The sequence below is a fragment of the Hippopotamus amphibius genome, chromosome 6 (assembly GCF_030028045.1).
Source record: "Hippopotamus amphibius kiboko isolate mHipAmp2 chromosome 6, mHipAmp2.hap2, whole genome shotgun sequence".
NCBI lineage: Eukaryota > Metazoa > Chordata > Mammalia > Artiodactyla > Hippopotamidae > Hippopotamus > Hippopotamus amphibius.
The window spans coordinates 48,533,312-48,549,997 of record NC_080191.1 but is presented as its reverse complement, the minus strand read 5'-3'; the positions used below and the strand labels follow the sequence as shown (position 1 = coordinate 48,549,997).

The 16,686-nt window shown below is 38.8% G+C and overlaps 2 protein-coding genes across 2 annotated transcripts in view; both read right to left on the bottom strand.

Moving 5' to 3' along the window:
- ZC2HC1B (zinc finger C2HC-type containing 1B) overlaps window positions 1-1,458 on the bottom strand; it is a 37,627-nt gene extending 36,169 nt beyond the window's left edge. The window contains exon 1 of the mRNA XM_057737758.1: window positions 1,434-1,458. Within this exon, the coding sequence (XP_057593741.1) occupies window positions 1,434-1,458 (25 nt within the window). The remainder of the gene's footprint in view (window positions 1-1,433) is intronic.
- A 704-nt stretch (window positions 1,459-2,162) lies between these two features.
- Window positions 2,163-15,147, bottom strand: LTV1 (LTV1 ribosome biogenesis factor). The gene is made up of 11 exons (XM_057740082.1): window positions 14,997-15,147; window positions 13,889-14,020; window positions 12,857-13,030; window positions 8,887-8,974; window positions 7,242-7,383; window positions 6,623-6,878; window positions 4,456-4,583; window positions 3,411-3,550; window positions 3,075-3,127; window positions 2,686-2,886; window positions 2,163-2,563 (listed from the first exon to the last, which is right to left on the bottom strand). The coding sequence occupies exons 1-11, from the start codon at window positions 14,997-14,999 to the stop codon at window positions 2,453-2,455; spliced, it is 1,428 nt and encodes a 475-aa protein (XP_057596065.1). The 5' UTR covers window positions 15,000-15,147; the 3' UTR covers window positions 2,163-2,452.
- Between the last annotated feature and the right edge of the window lie 1,539 nt (window positions 15,148-16,686).

The following is a 16,686-nucleotide window of genomic DNA, read 5'->3' as shown; positions in this document are numbered from 1 at the left end:
GGAGGTGTGGATACAATACATCACAGGTAATAAGCACAAATAGTTAAGAACATCTGATACTTTGACTTGTAAAATAAGTTCTGAAGTATCTGAAAAAGTGACTTTATACCAATTATAGATACTGCTTAAACAAAACAGATCCTTAAGATACAGCAGGGAAATTCTTCATGATTTTGCCCTCTGTCTGGGATGCCTGAGGCCTTCCTTCCAGCTAACACTGAGGCTAGATCCTCTTGCTCCAAGTTTAAGCAATTCTTCTCTGAACTGTCTGTCCCAACTATCCGTTCATTTTTATATTTCTTAGTGATCATTTACCAAATGCCAAGCTCTGTTCTAGACCCTGGGGATAAAGTAGTAAACAAAAATACCCTGCCTTCGGTTTGTTCTAGTGAGATGAGACTGAAAAACAAGATACATCTCAGATGCCAAAAGATGTTATGGAGAACATAAAGCAGGAAAGGAGCATAAAGAATGCAGAGGAAGGATGTTTGTGTTATTTTTAAATACATAGTCAGGGAAAAGTTTATAGCGGAGGTGACAATTGAGCACCATCCCTAAGGAAGATATATTTACAGCAAGAGCACTTCACGGGGAACAGCAAGTAACAAGATCCTCATTTCAAGTGGTACTTATCACAGTGCCTTGGCATTGCTAGTTATATTTTGCTGCACATACTGCCTCCTCAGACAACGCAGTCCTTGAAGGCAAAACCCTATTATTGCTTTGGACACCCAACACTTAACACAGAGCTCACGTTAAGTTCCCAAACATTTTTCATATGACTCACATCATAAACATTCCAAAACGTTATGAAATAATACAAAATATCACATAAGAACTTTCTTTCCAGAATAAAAATCAAGATCTTTAAATTTGGAGGATAATCAGCCCAAATTACAATATGCTTCACCAAGACTAGTGGCTTACAGTCACATTCTCTTAATTGCAAAATATATAACGTGTTGATTTAAACCATTTGGGTCAGGTGTGGTGAAATCAGAAGCCCCGAAGATGGAATTTGAATAGCACCAAATTAAAGTAACATTCCACGTCTATAAGATTCTTGCCGGTTTTAAGAACCTTCAAATGACATAGCTACCAAAATAAATGGTCAGTCTCTTTAGGATTTAGTACATTTCCAATACTAACATAAACCATCACCTGGCCCTTTGCTTCTGCAGGCTGGCATTTAAATACATGCTCTCCAGTGTTCTACTTCCATAATGACAAGCTCTTCAGCCAAGTTTTTTCTATCAGTGTGGTTAGAGTACCTAATGCTATTGTTTTTCACAATTCTTTAAAAAATTCCACGATTACTTATATTTAGAATTGATAACATATAGAACAAGATAACACCTACCACTTAAGAAAAGCCATAAATGAATTATAGATGAAGATGCTTTCTAATAATTTAGATATCAAATGCAGCTCACCTAAGAATGGTTCTGCCTCAGCCATTCGCTACTCAACTCAGACCAACTGTGTCCAGATTTTTTTTCAGAACAGTCCAGATAACAACACATTAGTCATAGACACATTAACAAGGGTCACTAACAACTTGTCTATTGCAAGAAAGTCACAGTTTACCAAATAATTAACAATTGTGATGGTATCACTGCTTGAGCCTTGAAAAAGTTAAGAAGTAAAAAATCTCATCAAAAAAACAGGGAAAGTTTTCAACTATGTGTTTTAATCAACTATGAATGGTTCCAAGCATTAAATAATGTTGAAAAGACAAGCTTTCTAGTTTAAACTGAAGTAAATATTCCTGATTTTGAGCCAGGTACTCACTGAAGCCAAGGAAGTTTTCTTGATTATTTCTTCTATTCTGTTTCCTGTCTTCACTGTTCCTAAATTCCAAAAACAAGTCAGGCAGTAACTGAGTCCCAACAACCTCAATATTGTTTTACCATCCTTTTGAAATAAGCCATTGCTACAGCAATGGGAAACTTAGATTGCTACCAGTAGAACCTTCTCAGGGAAGCTCTTCTTGCCACTCTATTTCAAATTTGAGTTTTTAACTGGGTTACTTTTCTACATAGAGGAAATCGAACCACTTAAGTCCTGAAAAGGAGTGGAGAGATTTCAAAGAAATATTTGAGAACATCTGCAAAAGGCAACTGGGACAAACATACAAATAAACGAAGAACAAATCAATTTCATTTAAGTTATGAAAACACTTTAATTTATCCAAACATTTCATGTTCATGAAGTCATTTATTTAAGCAAATTTAAGCCTATAATACTAAATTTTAAAATATTACAATATTTACAAGACAGTTGGCAGAGAAAACTTGCTGGTATAAATACAAATATGGTACTGTTTTCTTTTGAATACTTGCCAGTAAAAATGGCAGATCAAACAGTTTTATCTCTTCGAAGATCCTCATTCATTATTGTACATAACAAGGAGCCCAAATGGGGAATGCACCTGATCTTAAATGTTCCACTGTCATAGCTTTAGACCCTCAACATTCTTCTTCAAGTTCAGCAGCTCTTTTTCCTGCCTTCTTTTCTCCAGCTTGAAGGCTAATTTGTTAGCTTTCTTCTCCACTCTCCGTTCCTGTTCAAGAATAGGTTCATGTTATTCAAATCTTCACAGTGATGCCAACTAACTTTACAAATAAAATTCCCATGACCTCTAGCCCCTCAACTCTTTCTAAATCCCACATCTGAAAAACTTACCTTGCGCTCTTCTTTTATAGCTTGCTTTCTTGCTCTTTTATCTTCCTTGCTTTCATTTTTAGACCGTGGTTGGGTTGACACCTTAGGCAGATCACTGTCATTAATCATCTGCATCCGTTCAACTTGCTTCGCTGTGAGTCCTTTCTTAGGTAAGACATTGAGAGGTATTCCTGTTTTAGAAGATAGTCGGATTTGTTTGCGCTGAAAGATCAAATGGTACTGGGTTATTTTCCATTCCTATTAAAAAACAGCCCACCAATGGCACATTTTTGTTGCTTTTCATAATGGTGTTACAAGCCACAATGGGGTAAAGCTACTGTGAGAAAATACTTTGTACACTACATTTCCTACAATGCATATTTCAAATAGCTCAGGACACTAGGACTTACCTCTGGATGATACTCGATAAGTTGTGGATGGTTATATAAATTCGAGTATGTACCTTAAAAAAAACACACACAAAAATCATGTATCTATAAGTATACTTTCCATTCAGCAAAACATTACTGAGTTCCTTCTATACTCCCGACTTTACTGTTTTCATAGTTGAAAGTAACAACGGAGTCTCTCTTATGTTTTTAAATATTTCAATTACAACTCAGTAGGAGAAATACTACTTTTTCCAAATCATTTTCACAAATATGTGCTTTTCCAAAAAGTTGATGCACCCAACACTTTAAAATTACTATCATACTTTTAACAGTAAAATGGTCTAAGATACTTACTACAAATAGATTCACAATCCCACTTCTCTTTGGCTTCTTCAAGAACTACAGTAACAACTTCCTCCTCCTCAGACCCATCGAGCTCATTCACTGGCAGGTCCTGATCCTCGAAGGGTTCAAGAGTATTCAGTTTTACACAACTTTTGGTCGAGTTTTCAAAAATGAAGACAGAGGAGGGGAAAAAGAATACACCCATTACTACACTATATGTTACTGAAACTACACTTAAAGAGCTTAGGAAACAACAGCATTTTTTTAAATCCACAAACTTATTTGTCTCATCTGGCACTTCCTGTCAAAATTCGGTCTACTGAGGCTTCCCTCTCCTCTACAGCAGGTTTTTGACATTCATTCTGATAGGAAGGAAAATTCTATCTGCATCTTTGCAAGGTTTTAACACATTAAACAGGATGGCAGCTTTCCTATTATATAATATGATCTTTTTTAAAGCCTTGAAAAGCATTAACCCATCTGCCTCTTCAAAGTATTCAAATAACTCAAAGAATACAGCCCTTGTCCTGCTCCGGGATCTACATATGATAGTGATCAGAGAACATCAGACCTTTCTAGCAGATGTAAACACCCTGTTAGTTTCTCTCAGAGAAATCACCTTGATGTGGATGATGATTTACCAAATGTTTTAGAAAGTTATGCTAATCAGGCTGGAGAGGCAAACTCTGATCCACTTCTCAGAACACCTTTTCAGGAAGATGGAGAGTGTATATACTTAGAATAATTCTTCAGCCAAAGAGGCTAGAAGCACCATCTCCTTCTCTAAGTGGAACATGACCTTGTACTCCAGTCCTCAGTTATTTCATCATGACTCTCAGATCTAAGCTATAGAGAAAGTGGTACTCAGTATGTTTCCACTCACTGTTATATTCAGCTTCAGAACTCTTAACAGCAAAATATGAGCCAAAAGTTAAGGAAAATATACACTTTCTAAGTATGGATTCTGACTGGGTGATTTTCTATATTCAGCTGTGCAATTACAGACTTTATTTGAAACGAAAAAAAGCAAGAAGTCAAGGAAAAGTCCCCATACTTCTCTGCTTTCTCTCTATAGTAGTCATTCAAAACTTCTTCTAAGCGATTGCTGTCTACTTGAATGGAACCTTCCAATTCAGCATTATCCAGAGCTCCAACTTCATCATCATCATATTGTTCATAAAACTTGAATATAAAGAAAAATGAATGAATTCGTTAAGACTATAGCATTTAAATGTTACTTTTACATTACTTTTACTCCTGTACAATATTTAAGCACTACCATGAGATCGCACCTACCACTTAAGTATTAGCAGGGATTTAGAATCATAACAATATGTGTAAGACATTCTACTCAGCACTCTAAGACTGACATCTAGATTGAAAATAGGCTGCCATTTGATATGAAAATGACCACTGACAAAACAAAAAGATAACCAACAGAATGGGAGAAACATCTGCAAATGATATGACCAATAAGGGATTAATATCCAACATATATAACCAGCTCATGTAACTCAACATCAAAAAAACCCAAACAACCTGATTAAAAAATGGGCAGAAGACCTGAACAGACATTGTTCCAAAGCGGAAATGCAGATGGCCAATAGGAACATAAAAAGATGTTCAACAATGCTAGTCATCAGGGAAACGCAAACCAAAACCACAATGAGATATCACCTCACATGTGACAGAATGGCTATCACCAAAAAGAATACAAATAACATGTTGGTGAGGATGTGGAGAAAAGGCAACTTCACACACTGCTGGTGGGAATATAAATTGGTGTAGCCACTGTGGAAAACAGTGTAGAAGCTTCTCAAAAACTAAAAATGCAAACACCATGTGACCCAGGAATTCCACACCAGGGTATATATTTGAAAGAAACAAAAATACTAACTTGAAAACACACGTGCACCCCAATCTTCATAGAAGTATTCACAACTGCCAAGATAGGAAGTATCCATCAACAGATGAATGGATAAAGAAAGAAGATGTGGTATGTGTATGCATACGCACACATACACACAAACACACACAATGGAATACTACTCAGCCATAAAAAAGAATGAAGTTTTGCCATTTGCTACAACATGGATGGACTTGGACGGCATTATGCTAAATGAAATAAGTCAGAGAGAGAAAGACATACTGTATGATATCACATATGTGGAATCTAAAAAATACAAACAGCTAGTGAATATAACAAAAGAAACAAACACAGATATAGAGAACTAGTGGTTACCAATGGAGAGGGAAGGGAGGAGGGGAAACCTAAGGACAGGGGATTAAGAGGTACCAACTATTAGGTATAAAATAAGGATATACTGTACAACACAGGGAATATAAGCAATATTTTACAATAACTGTAAATGGAATATAACCTTTAAAAATTGTGAATCACTATATTGTACACCTGTAACTTACACAATATTGTATATCAACTATACTTCAATTTAAAAAAATGAAAATGAAAGGCAGTTATTCTGTTCAGCCTGAAGAAAATGCTAGGCAGAAATTTTTACCTCAGAATATTTCACAGATACTTTCCAATGCACTGATTATGGAAGGTAAACGATCATGTAACCAAACAGCCTCCTATTTATGTGCAAATTTCACTCCTGTTTAGATGATGTTTACTGTATTATTCAAATGCTGTTAACTCTGTTAAGACTTTGTAAAAGAATAAGGAGGATGATAACAACCCTTGAAGAGTGAGGTTATTAGTGACAGTTTGCCTATCTCTTGGAGAGAAGAGGGAAATGAGTACTTAGTGAAAGGGCAGCAAAGTTAGAACCTTTAACTTAGATTCATCTTGAAGAAATTTACTCATCATTTACTTAACAGTCTGAACTCCTGGCATATGCCAGACACCACTTTAGGCCTTGGAACGTAATGGTAAGAAAAGCACTCAAAAAAAAAAAAAAAAAGGAATTTTGTTGATGCTTAGGCCAATGTTTGAGGAAGACAGCATAATCTTATGGATTGGGATCAGAGAGGTTCAGAATCAAAATATCAGACTCTAAGAGGAAGTCAGGAAGTTTGATCAGTTACCTTTTGACTTATACACAGTCTTTCCAGAATTAAAAGTGGGGTGGTTTTAAGCTCTGTTTTAATAAAAGACATAGTCTGTTTCTAATGCCGAAAGTTCTAGCTTTGCGTTTCAATGTTATAAAATGTACTAGGAACTAGTATTAAAAGGCCCCTTCTTTTGGAGATCTTACCTTCTCAAATCTCTCATCATGTAGGGTCAGTTGTTCATTTCTCCTCATGACTGAGGATGTCAAAGAATACTCAGTAAAGCGACTTTTCGTTTCCTCTTCCCAGAACAAGTGATTTTCTACAGCCCCAAGAGGTTTTCCAGGGGCAGACATATCCTCATCTGATGAGTCTGCAGGGTCATATTTGTCGTCATCACTACCTCCTTCCTTCTCATCATCCACATCTTCCCACTCACTGTCATCTTCAGCCTCAGATTTCCTAAAGTCAGAGCCATAAATTAAATGTCAAAACAACTTGAAAAACAACAGAACCGAATGACTTTACACAAGTAAAATGTAAGGGTATTTCAGGGAGGATTCTTGTTTAGGCAGGAACAGCTGTGCTGCTTGACCCATCTGGCTTGATTGGAAAAGTAATGAACTAGCAATCAGGCAACTTGGACTTTAGCCCCATCTATCGATGGTTTGTAGAGACCTCAAGTTTCACATTTTCTGCTCTAAAATCAGAAGTCTCAGCCTAAATGCTCTCGAAGGCCTCTTCCAGCTATAGCATCTAATGGTTACTATCCTATCGAAGAAGCACCAGTCAGGTCATTCCTGCTTCAAAACAAACCATACATACTGTATCTCCATTCCCTCTTTGTCTTCTGTTGGCTTATTGGCCTGAAATATAAAATCATCTTCAAGTAGATTATCTGGATTATCAAAATCAAAATCATCATCAAGAGCCGCGACAATGTCAGGATCAAACTCCAGCCGAGGTCCTAGAAGGAAAAAACTGAGCAATGATTCCCAAGAAAGCATGATACCTTCACTTAACTAACATGAATCTGAGTAGCTATTATATGCCAGACTCCATCTATGTATTGAAGATAAAACAATGATTAGAAACTTTAAAAAGTTCAGTTCAAGAATAGACACAGAAGATCGAAAACTCTAAGAAAATGTAAAAAAGAAAAAAATCCCTCTGGTTTCAATACCCATTGGTAAAAACTTTCATTATAGATCTACAATATTAAGCTGTGTCTATTTAGCAAAATCCAAAGCTTTTACCCACAGAAAAACTGGGCTTTAAATTCATCTGTTAGAAGTAACCTCACCTGTTAGAAGAAATAAATTAAGTATTGTAGCCTGTGAAACTTTGTCTTTTCAGACTATGAGATTTAAAAAAAATCCCAACCTGTTTCTTCAGCTGTGTTCTTCAATATGTATCAGTAAAAATACTACAGAGTCCTAGAAAAACTCTCAAGTTCAAACCTGTAAACTGACATGGCTTCTAACCCTTCACAAAATGGCCACTGCTCAACTCTCCAGCCTCATAGCATGTTAATCTTTACCCTTCATTCCAAGCAGGCTAAAAGGTGTGCAAGTTCCCTGTTTGTGTTCTCTTGCTTGTGCACATAGTTTTCTCTGTCTGGAATATCCTCTCCTCCCCACCCCACTCTCATTCATCCATTGGCCCAAGTTCTACCTAAGAAATCAACCTTGCTTCATTTCCTCTAGGACATCTTGCCCAACTCCCCCAGGATGGGTTTGGTGCCTCACCATTATTTATTCATTTGTACTATAATCATAATTTCCCATTTATTGTCTACCTTTCCCAACTGATGGTAAATTCCTTGAGGTCAGGGCTTATGCTTTTATTCTGATTTAACCCAAACATGGTCACAGTGGCAACTCAAAAATCTACGGAATGAATGAATGAATGCCACATGGCAAAGGTTAGTCAATAATTAAGGCAACTGAGTAGGAAATATCAAACACCACTTCTGTGGACTTCTGTGTTTGTTCTAAAATATAGTATTGGTAACGCAAAAAAACAAACATTATAATTTTGGGTGTATCCGGAATAGACGGTAAAACAGACTTCTATAAAATACTTCTACACTCTTGGGAGAAATCCTGAAAGCTAACAGATTAAGTATTTTCAAGATCACACTATATGAATGTAAGGCTTATTGAATATTATTGTTTCCCTTGTAAAAAGTTAGGTCAAGGCTAAAATTCCCCTACTAGATCACCAGAAATAATTTTCCCACTTTCCTCTCCAAATAGGAACTTTAAAGACTAAGAATTTGATGGTAATAAAAGAAAAGGACAAAGATCACAGTCATCCCTTCCTAACTTAATGATCTCTAATCTGAATTCAAACACATCTCAATTGTTTCAGAACATCAGGGACAGAAAAACTCTTCATCATTACTACAACGTTTCTTTTTGTAAAACACAGCTCTATTCACTTGAGAAGTTAAAGAAATCATACACACCTGAAACTGGAGCTGCTTTATTTAACAGTCCAATATCTTCTTCAAACTCTGATGCAAACACTGAGGAAGGCAATTTAATTGCAGTGGTCTTGAAAAAGAAGTTACACAATGGTTAGGTTTATTTAGAAACCCTTTTGAACTCCTAAGCGCTGAAGTGCCCCCCAAAGTTCATGTCCACCCAGGAGTTCAGAACGTGACCTTATGGGAACAGGTTCCTTACAGATGTAACAAATTGAGACGATACTAGGTGACGGTGGAGGCTGATCCACTGACTGGTGTGTCCTTATAAGGGGGCCATGTGAAGACAAGAAGACACACAGGGCAGAACACGTGAAGATGGAGGCAGACTGGGGTGCTGTACCTACAAGCTACGGAAAACTAAGGACTGTTGGCAACCACCAGCAGCTTAGAGACAGGCATGAACAGATTCTTCCTGTGAGGCCCCAAGAAGGGACAACCTAGAGGAAAACTTGCTTTCAGACTTCTGGCCTCCAGAACTGTGACAGAATAAATTTCTGTTGTTTTAAGCCACCCAGTGGTAATTTGTGGTAATTTGTTACGCCAATACTACTAATATAACTACATTCTGCATTCTCTCTCACTTGTGCTCCAGTTACATATTTTAAACATGTATACTCCATCATTATCGCAAACGCATCCTCCCTGCCATACTTCACAAAGCTTTCTCCAGCATATTGTTCTATTTACTCCGTACAACCCCGTGAGTTATCAGCATGTTTTAGTGAAACACAAGCTAAGAAAGGTTAAATCGCATGCCTGAGACTAGTTAAGTGGGGTTTTGGGATTCAAATCCAGGTCTCGTAACTCCACTGTCCTCAAATTTCAAAACAAAATTAATCTTTTCCTACTTAAACCAGAGATAACTTCCTAATCTCTAGTACTAGCACAGCTTTTCTCCAAATTGGCTCCTTAAATCCTAGGGTGGTCGTAAATTATTTCTATCTACCCACCCCTTTTAACTCTCTTGTATACAGTTAGTTCACACCTGTCCTCGGGGCACCATGTTACTCATGGTTCACCAGGACATAGATGACCATAACTGCTGCTTAGTCGACATCTAGCCCAATCTTTGTATTACTGCCAGGTTAAAACTCCTTAAAATTATATTAACATGATCTTCCTGAACTTTTAACAGGTTTTTTCACTCCTGATTTTCAAGGCTCTATAATCTCAAGGTCTACACTATTTATTCAAATTTCTTACTGTGACTCAATAATGCAACCTCCATGTAAATCAAGTCCAGTTTCTCACATTATAGAGTAATTCAAAGTAACTTATGGAGCACACATGTGCTGGACAGATGACCCACCATACTACCTCATGTCCCTTCTTTCTGACTGGAATGGTCCTTCTTCTCTCTTCAATAGAACCCACCCATTTTTTTTTTTTTCTTTTTTGGCCACACCGCAGGGCTTGTGGGATCTGGGTTCCCCAACCAGGAATCGAACTTGGGTCCACGGCAGTGAAAGCCTGACCACTGGATTGCCAGGGAATTCCTGAACCCACCCTTTTAGTGGCCAGCTCAGTCCCCTCCTCCATGAAGCCCTTCTTGATTACTGTTCTGGAACTTTCCTTCGTGTGAACGCCCCTCATTCTGCAAACCATAAAATCTACTCCAACATGTGCCGGCACATATTTTCTGAGTGGTCTTAATGCTTTAGTTTCATCCCTTCAACCACACAGTTGATACTGTGAGGGTCACCACCAGGTGTTCTCTGTCTGTGGACCTCCCCACCATCCTTGTCCTCAGTCTACAGTCTAGAAGCAGGCACAAAGCCGAGGCACACATTCTCACCGGCACACAGAGCCTGCTGAAATGGAAGCTTCTGAGGAGTATGAGTGCGTACCTAGTAAGCCGCTTCCAAAGAGTTTTTCGGTGGCATACACATGGTCAACGACCTGGCTTTCTACTGTAGCATCCTATTTTAAAAAGGCTTTACTCAGATATAGTTCACATACTACACAATTCAGCCACTTAAAGTGCACCATTTAATGATTTTTGGTACACATTACATTAATTTTTTAAAAAATTGTGGTGAAATATATTTTTTTAAGATGCTCTTTGTCATTATCCTTGGAAACTGGGGTTTATTTATTCATTTTTTTAAAAAGGAGGACCAGTTATGCTTAATGAATTATCTTTGGTGATATTTTTCAAATCATGAAAAACAAAGAATCATATATATAATTAGTTTAGATAGTGATTACATTTTTTAAAAACAGAAGACTAATTTTTTTTTAGTGGTTCCAGTGGTTCTGAACTACACGAGTTTGCCCAACTGCTTTCCACTGTGGCAGCACCTACTTTTCTTCACATGAAAATCAGGGGCTGATCAAGCATTACTAATTTCTCCACTGCCTTTCTGCACTGCTTTACTTTATGTTTAGGGCACATTCAATACTTCTGGGTTTACTCAATTTTGGTGGTTTGTTACAAATTACTTTAAAGTTGAAGAAACATATGGGACTCCTCCATATTTCTGCATCATGCTACAGAAAACCAATGGCCTTTGTTTTCAAACATAATTCACTCATCTTTGTAAACATCGCTGAAGTGTCCATTAAAGAGTCTTATTCTGGGGAATATCCTGGCGGTCTAGTGGTTAGGACTCCACACTTCCATTGCAGTGGGGCACGGGTTTGATCCCTGATCAGGGAACTAAGATCCCACATGCCATGCCATGTGCAGCATGGCAAAAAAAAAAAAAGAAAAAGAAAGTCTTATTCTGTTAGAAAAGCCAATTACACAGCGGTTACTTTTACCCGAAATGAATTCAGAATTAAAAGCTAATCTTTTACCGGCAAATACAATTCAGCCAAAAGAATGTCAGGACTCCATTAAAACTTTTCTTACTACATAAGATAAAGAAGTTGAGCCACTACTGGACCACTTCCCTTCCCTCAATGGGTCGTAGAAGGAAATGAATCAATAAGATACATATCCTACTACAGATGTAACAGCCTTGGGGAAGAAGGTATAGAGAAACAGATTCTGTTACAGATGTGGTAGTAGGGTGTGTGGCCTCACAAAACAGCTACAACCTAGTGAGTGAATGAACAGGTGCAGTTATTACTTCTTTCTTTGGTACCATACCCTGAAACCTAACGCTCCTGACTCTACTTAAGCAACACGAATGGATTGGAGGAGCTATGATTGCATTTTCTCCAAGAAAAAGAATGTCTAGACCATGATAGGACTGGAGAATGAGACGCAAGGGAAACTGGTGCCCTTTGTATCTCCTTTTTGTCAATAAACTCAATACATTACGGTCTTTTTTTTAAGTGCTAAGTAATATAAAAGTTTCACAGAGAAATTTACCCTATACAAATACTAAATTAAAAATAAGATAACAAAAGCATGCAACATGGGCATCCTTAACGTAAACAGGGGAGAACAACAACTTAGCAGCAGTAATTTCACATAAACATATCCTCTCATGTGTACTTAAAAAATAAAATATTAAAGTGGACTGCATTTTTGTTGAGAAGAGTAACAAGAATTTCATTACAATCTATTGCCTCCATTCTCTTATGGTTAACCTGCAGCTTCTATAAGTGCTAAAGATCTGAACATTCAGCAAAAATTAAGTCTATCTTAGGGCAGAGTTTATGATGCTGAAACAGTTAAGCTGTTAACATATAGAACATTAGCTGCTTTTCTTCTATTGAAAAGCGGTATTTAGCATGACCATATCTGTCCATCAAAAGTTCTAACCCTGTCAGAAACCATTACTTTTGACAACCAGAGAACAGGAGACCTACTCCCTCCTGATGGTACACATATGCATACACACACACAAACTTAAGCGAAGGCATGGCTTATCTTTGTGCTCTTCAGACTGACATCATTTCTTGCCCCAAACAGTTATCCTGATGTAAAAATAGTGGTTTCTTCACTCATGGCCCCTCACACACTCTCTCTCACACTTGAATTACTAAAAAGTCTTACCGAAGTTACTAAAGGTTCCCCTTTCTCATCTCCCCTGTAAGGTGCATCGAAGGTACTTGTGGGAATAAGCTCTGAGGGCCCAGATGGTTCCTTCAGGTGCTGCAGGTAGTCATAGTCATCATCAAAGAACACTCCATACTTCCTCTGTTCTGCTCGCCTTTCTTCATCTTTTATCTAGAATAATAAAACAGAATTAGTACCTGTTCCAAGGATAAAGCCCAGGAACGTTCCAATGAGCACAGCTCTCAGAATAGGGGGCAGATGGCAGATGAACACTTTGGCTGATAGACTGAGACAAAGTATTCTTGACAAACTCAGGAATGCCATATTAAAACAAAATGAAAACAATTCCTCCTTCCACCAGACATCTGTGTGCAACAATTTAAATCAAGAAACACACACACACTTTGTCTTATCTTGTACGTGGAGGATTAGAAGACTAGGGGGTACTGAAAGGTAAGTACAATTTCTTGTATTTATATGCAAAGAAACTTCTCAATGCACAACACCAATTGGCTTTACTAAAAAGCTACTACATATGCCAGTGTTCCCCAACACTTCCTTTCACATTACCCACACTTAACAAGTACTCTGACAGATAATTACCAAATCAACCTCTTAAAGGCTCCCTGGCATTTTCTAAAGCTAACTCATGAGTTTTACATTTCAAGAGATGACCAGGAGGCAAAATGCAGTCTGTGGGTAGGAAATGGCAAGATCTTATGGAAAGCAGAGACTGAGCATATGGTTGTGCCCTAAATAACACCATGTAGCACTGTTGCTGATTGTTTAGTAAATATTTTCCATTACTTTACAAGACTGCTTGTTTAAACATCTTCAATAAAGATAAATTATCCTCTCAACCAAATAAATATGCATAAAGTAAAAAATGAACATATTTACTAAAAATTAAATCACATATTTTGTTTCCCAGAAGATCACAGTAACCTGAGATCACAGCTGGCTAACATAATTTATTAAAAACTATCAACAGTCCACCTAAAAACTTATTGGCTATGGAACAGGACCTACTTTCTGTGTAGGCAACAGAACCCTCTGGGGTGCAGTCTCATCTGCTGCTAAAGGATCTCGTTGGCTCCGGTGGACCAGGTGAAAAGACACAGCTTTCTTCTTCTCTATAAAGGGCTTTTTCTTCCTGTGAGGCTTCAAAGAAACAGAATCAGAATAATAAATCAGAACAACAAGAACAAAACAGTGAATAATATCATAGTCCACATAAGCATCTTCAATAAGTTATGTGAAGGGTCAACAGATTTTTTAAATCTGCACTTCCAGGGCAGGCAACATCAACTATGTTCAACAGAATGTATACTACCTTCCTTCAACAAATGTTTGTTGGCACCTACTCTGTGCTTGACCTTCTTCTAGGCGCTGGGAATACAGCAACGGGAAAGTCAAAGTCCCTATTCTCCACAAGCAAATCATCAAGAACACGATTTCAGGAAAAGACAAAAACAAAACACAGCGATCTGCAAACGACTCAAGAGTTACTTTAGACTGGGTGCCCAGAGAAGGTCCCTGACAGTCTGAACCAGAATGACAGGAGCCTGCCACAGGAAAATCTGAGGGAGACAGTTACAAGCAGGATACACACTTACTGTACCAATTATTAAGTAAAACCATGACACAACAGCTTAAGTTTAATAAGACTCATCACCGTTCTACTTTCTTATTCCACTACACAACCTTGATTCTCTAAACTGAAAAAGCATCATTCCGCCTGGCTTCGGGCCCAACTTTAGACCCTCCCTCTCCCCAGAGCAAACTGATGGGCAGACACCTGCCACTCCAATGTCTGGAGAGACTAGCAACTCCCTCTCCGCCAGACCCCATGAAGCACTGTCACAGATTTTTAGGCCTCGCGGGGGGTAAAGGTAGGTTATTCTCTTCTACCTGCTCCCCAGGAACGCCTGGCCGTGGGAGACCCACTCTAAACTGCAAACTGTACCCGGGGTGATGAGGGTGACCCAAACCGGGGCACTGGGCCACAAGTCGCCTGCCTTCACCTTCGGACCGGCCCTCCCAGTTCCAGGCCGCAGTAGCCACTGGCACTAGAGGAACCAGCCTGGCTTCTGCCAAACCAGAGCGCCCCGCCCCCGAGACAGCGAGGCTTGCTCACCATGCCTGCAGCCGCGCGGCGCTCACCCCAAAGAGCGGCGACCGCACTCTCCTAGCCGGACGGAACGGACTCGTGACCTCCCCAGCGCCTCCAACAACTAGCTCAGCCGCGTCTTTACGCCGCTCCACACGTGCCGCCCCAGGAACCGGCCGGGAAGTCACGCAGCGGGCCGTGGAAACGGACCAATCGCCCAAAAGCTGAAGCATCACGACCGGAAGTTACGCAAAGCTCAAGGATCGCGAGAAGTTCCCGGGGGGCGGGGCTTTTCAGGCCAAAATTAAATCAGCTGGGGCAGGCAGTTCCGGGCGCTGTGCTGCGAGGAGGCGGGAAAGGGGATCGCTGTCTATGGGCGAACTTGCTTTTATAGCGCCCTCTACCGAGAGCAGAAGCCACGAATCTAGCATCCCCATTGACAGTTGTATTCCCTGCCTATTCCCAACCATAAACAAAACAAAACAAAACAAAACAAAAGAGGACACACAAATAAACTGTGTACACAGAAGGAAGGTGGTCACCCTCTCGGGTCACCGAGGTTTCAGGTTCTCTCTTTAGGGCGGGTGCTGAGCTTGTTGCCTTAGGAACGGAGGATCCTGGGGCCTTGCTATTCTAGGCTACACCCGGCTTAATCAGGTCTTTATTTTCCGTTTAATGAACTGCGTTCAAACATCCAGTTAACAATCCCCCCCGCCCCCCACCCCGACTCTGTTGACAGTAGAGGCATTTGGACTAATAAAATATCTTCAGAATCTCTTTGGCGTTTGTATACTTTATCTTAGAAGGTGGAAACTAATGTTTATTCTTTTTGAAGCCATTCCTCAAACATTTGAATGTAGTTTAAGCAAGCAGGCTATAAGCACACCTACTTAACAAGTTTTCAGGCAGGCGCTGATGCACTCAGCTTTTCCTGGGCAAAAGAGGATAGGAATACATTCAAAGTTTTATCAGCAGATCTTTCCACAAATTTGTATTGCCCCTTCCCAATTTCTGGTATCTTTCCAATGTGGGTTACCTTGAATTGTGTCTTTATGTCCTTCCTATTACTACTATAAATATCTATGGAATATTATACTTTTATTACGGTAAAAATTATAGAAACAATTTAGATTAGGACCACAGAACTTGTGTTGGGATAACGCCTTATAACAGGGATAATATTGATACATAACACTTCTATATGCTACACATTCATCATAACTAAGCTTCATGAGTGCAGGTTTTGTTTTGTTTTGATCTGTTCTGTTTACTACATAACTATTTTCAGGAGAATAGTGCCTGACATGTATACTCAATAAATATTTGTTTAAATGAAGTAACGTTCTGGCACTTTACCTGAATCCTCTCAGGTCTTCCTGACCATAGCACTACGAGAGAGGTACTGTTACCTTCACTATCTTACAAACACTAAAACTGAGGCATTAGAAAGTCAAGTCAGAATTGGATGGGTTTGCCTGTCTAAAAAAATGCATCATTTTCCATTGAAGCACAAATTTTCCCCTACAATATTGAATGATAACAGCAGTATGCTAGGTGTACTAGCTCAAATTGTTTCTGGCTTTGTTTCATTCTTATTGTGTAACCTGGGGCAAGTAAGCTTCAGTTTGCTGACCTGAATGTAAAATATGAATGGTAATATTATTAACACTTACCTTATAGGATTGTTGTTGGATTAAATGAGAAACTACATGTGAAA

Bases quoted from the DNA above. Each gene is read 5' to 3' on its own strand.
- LTV1 (XM_057740082.1), bottom strand. The intron at 8,975-12,856 runs GTAAGACTTTTT...TTCTTTTTCAAG, and splicing joins GGGAACCTTTAGTAACTTCG to ACCACTGCAATTAAATTGCC. The intron at 2,564-2,685 runs GTAAGTTTTTCA...ATTCTTGAACAG, and splicing joins CTATAAAAGAAGAGCGCAAG to GAACGGAGAGTGGAGAAGAA.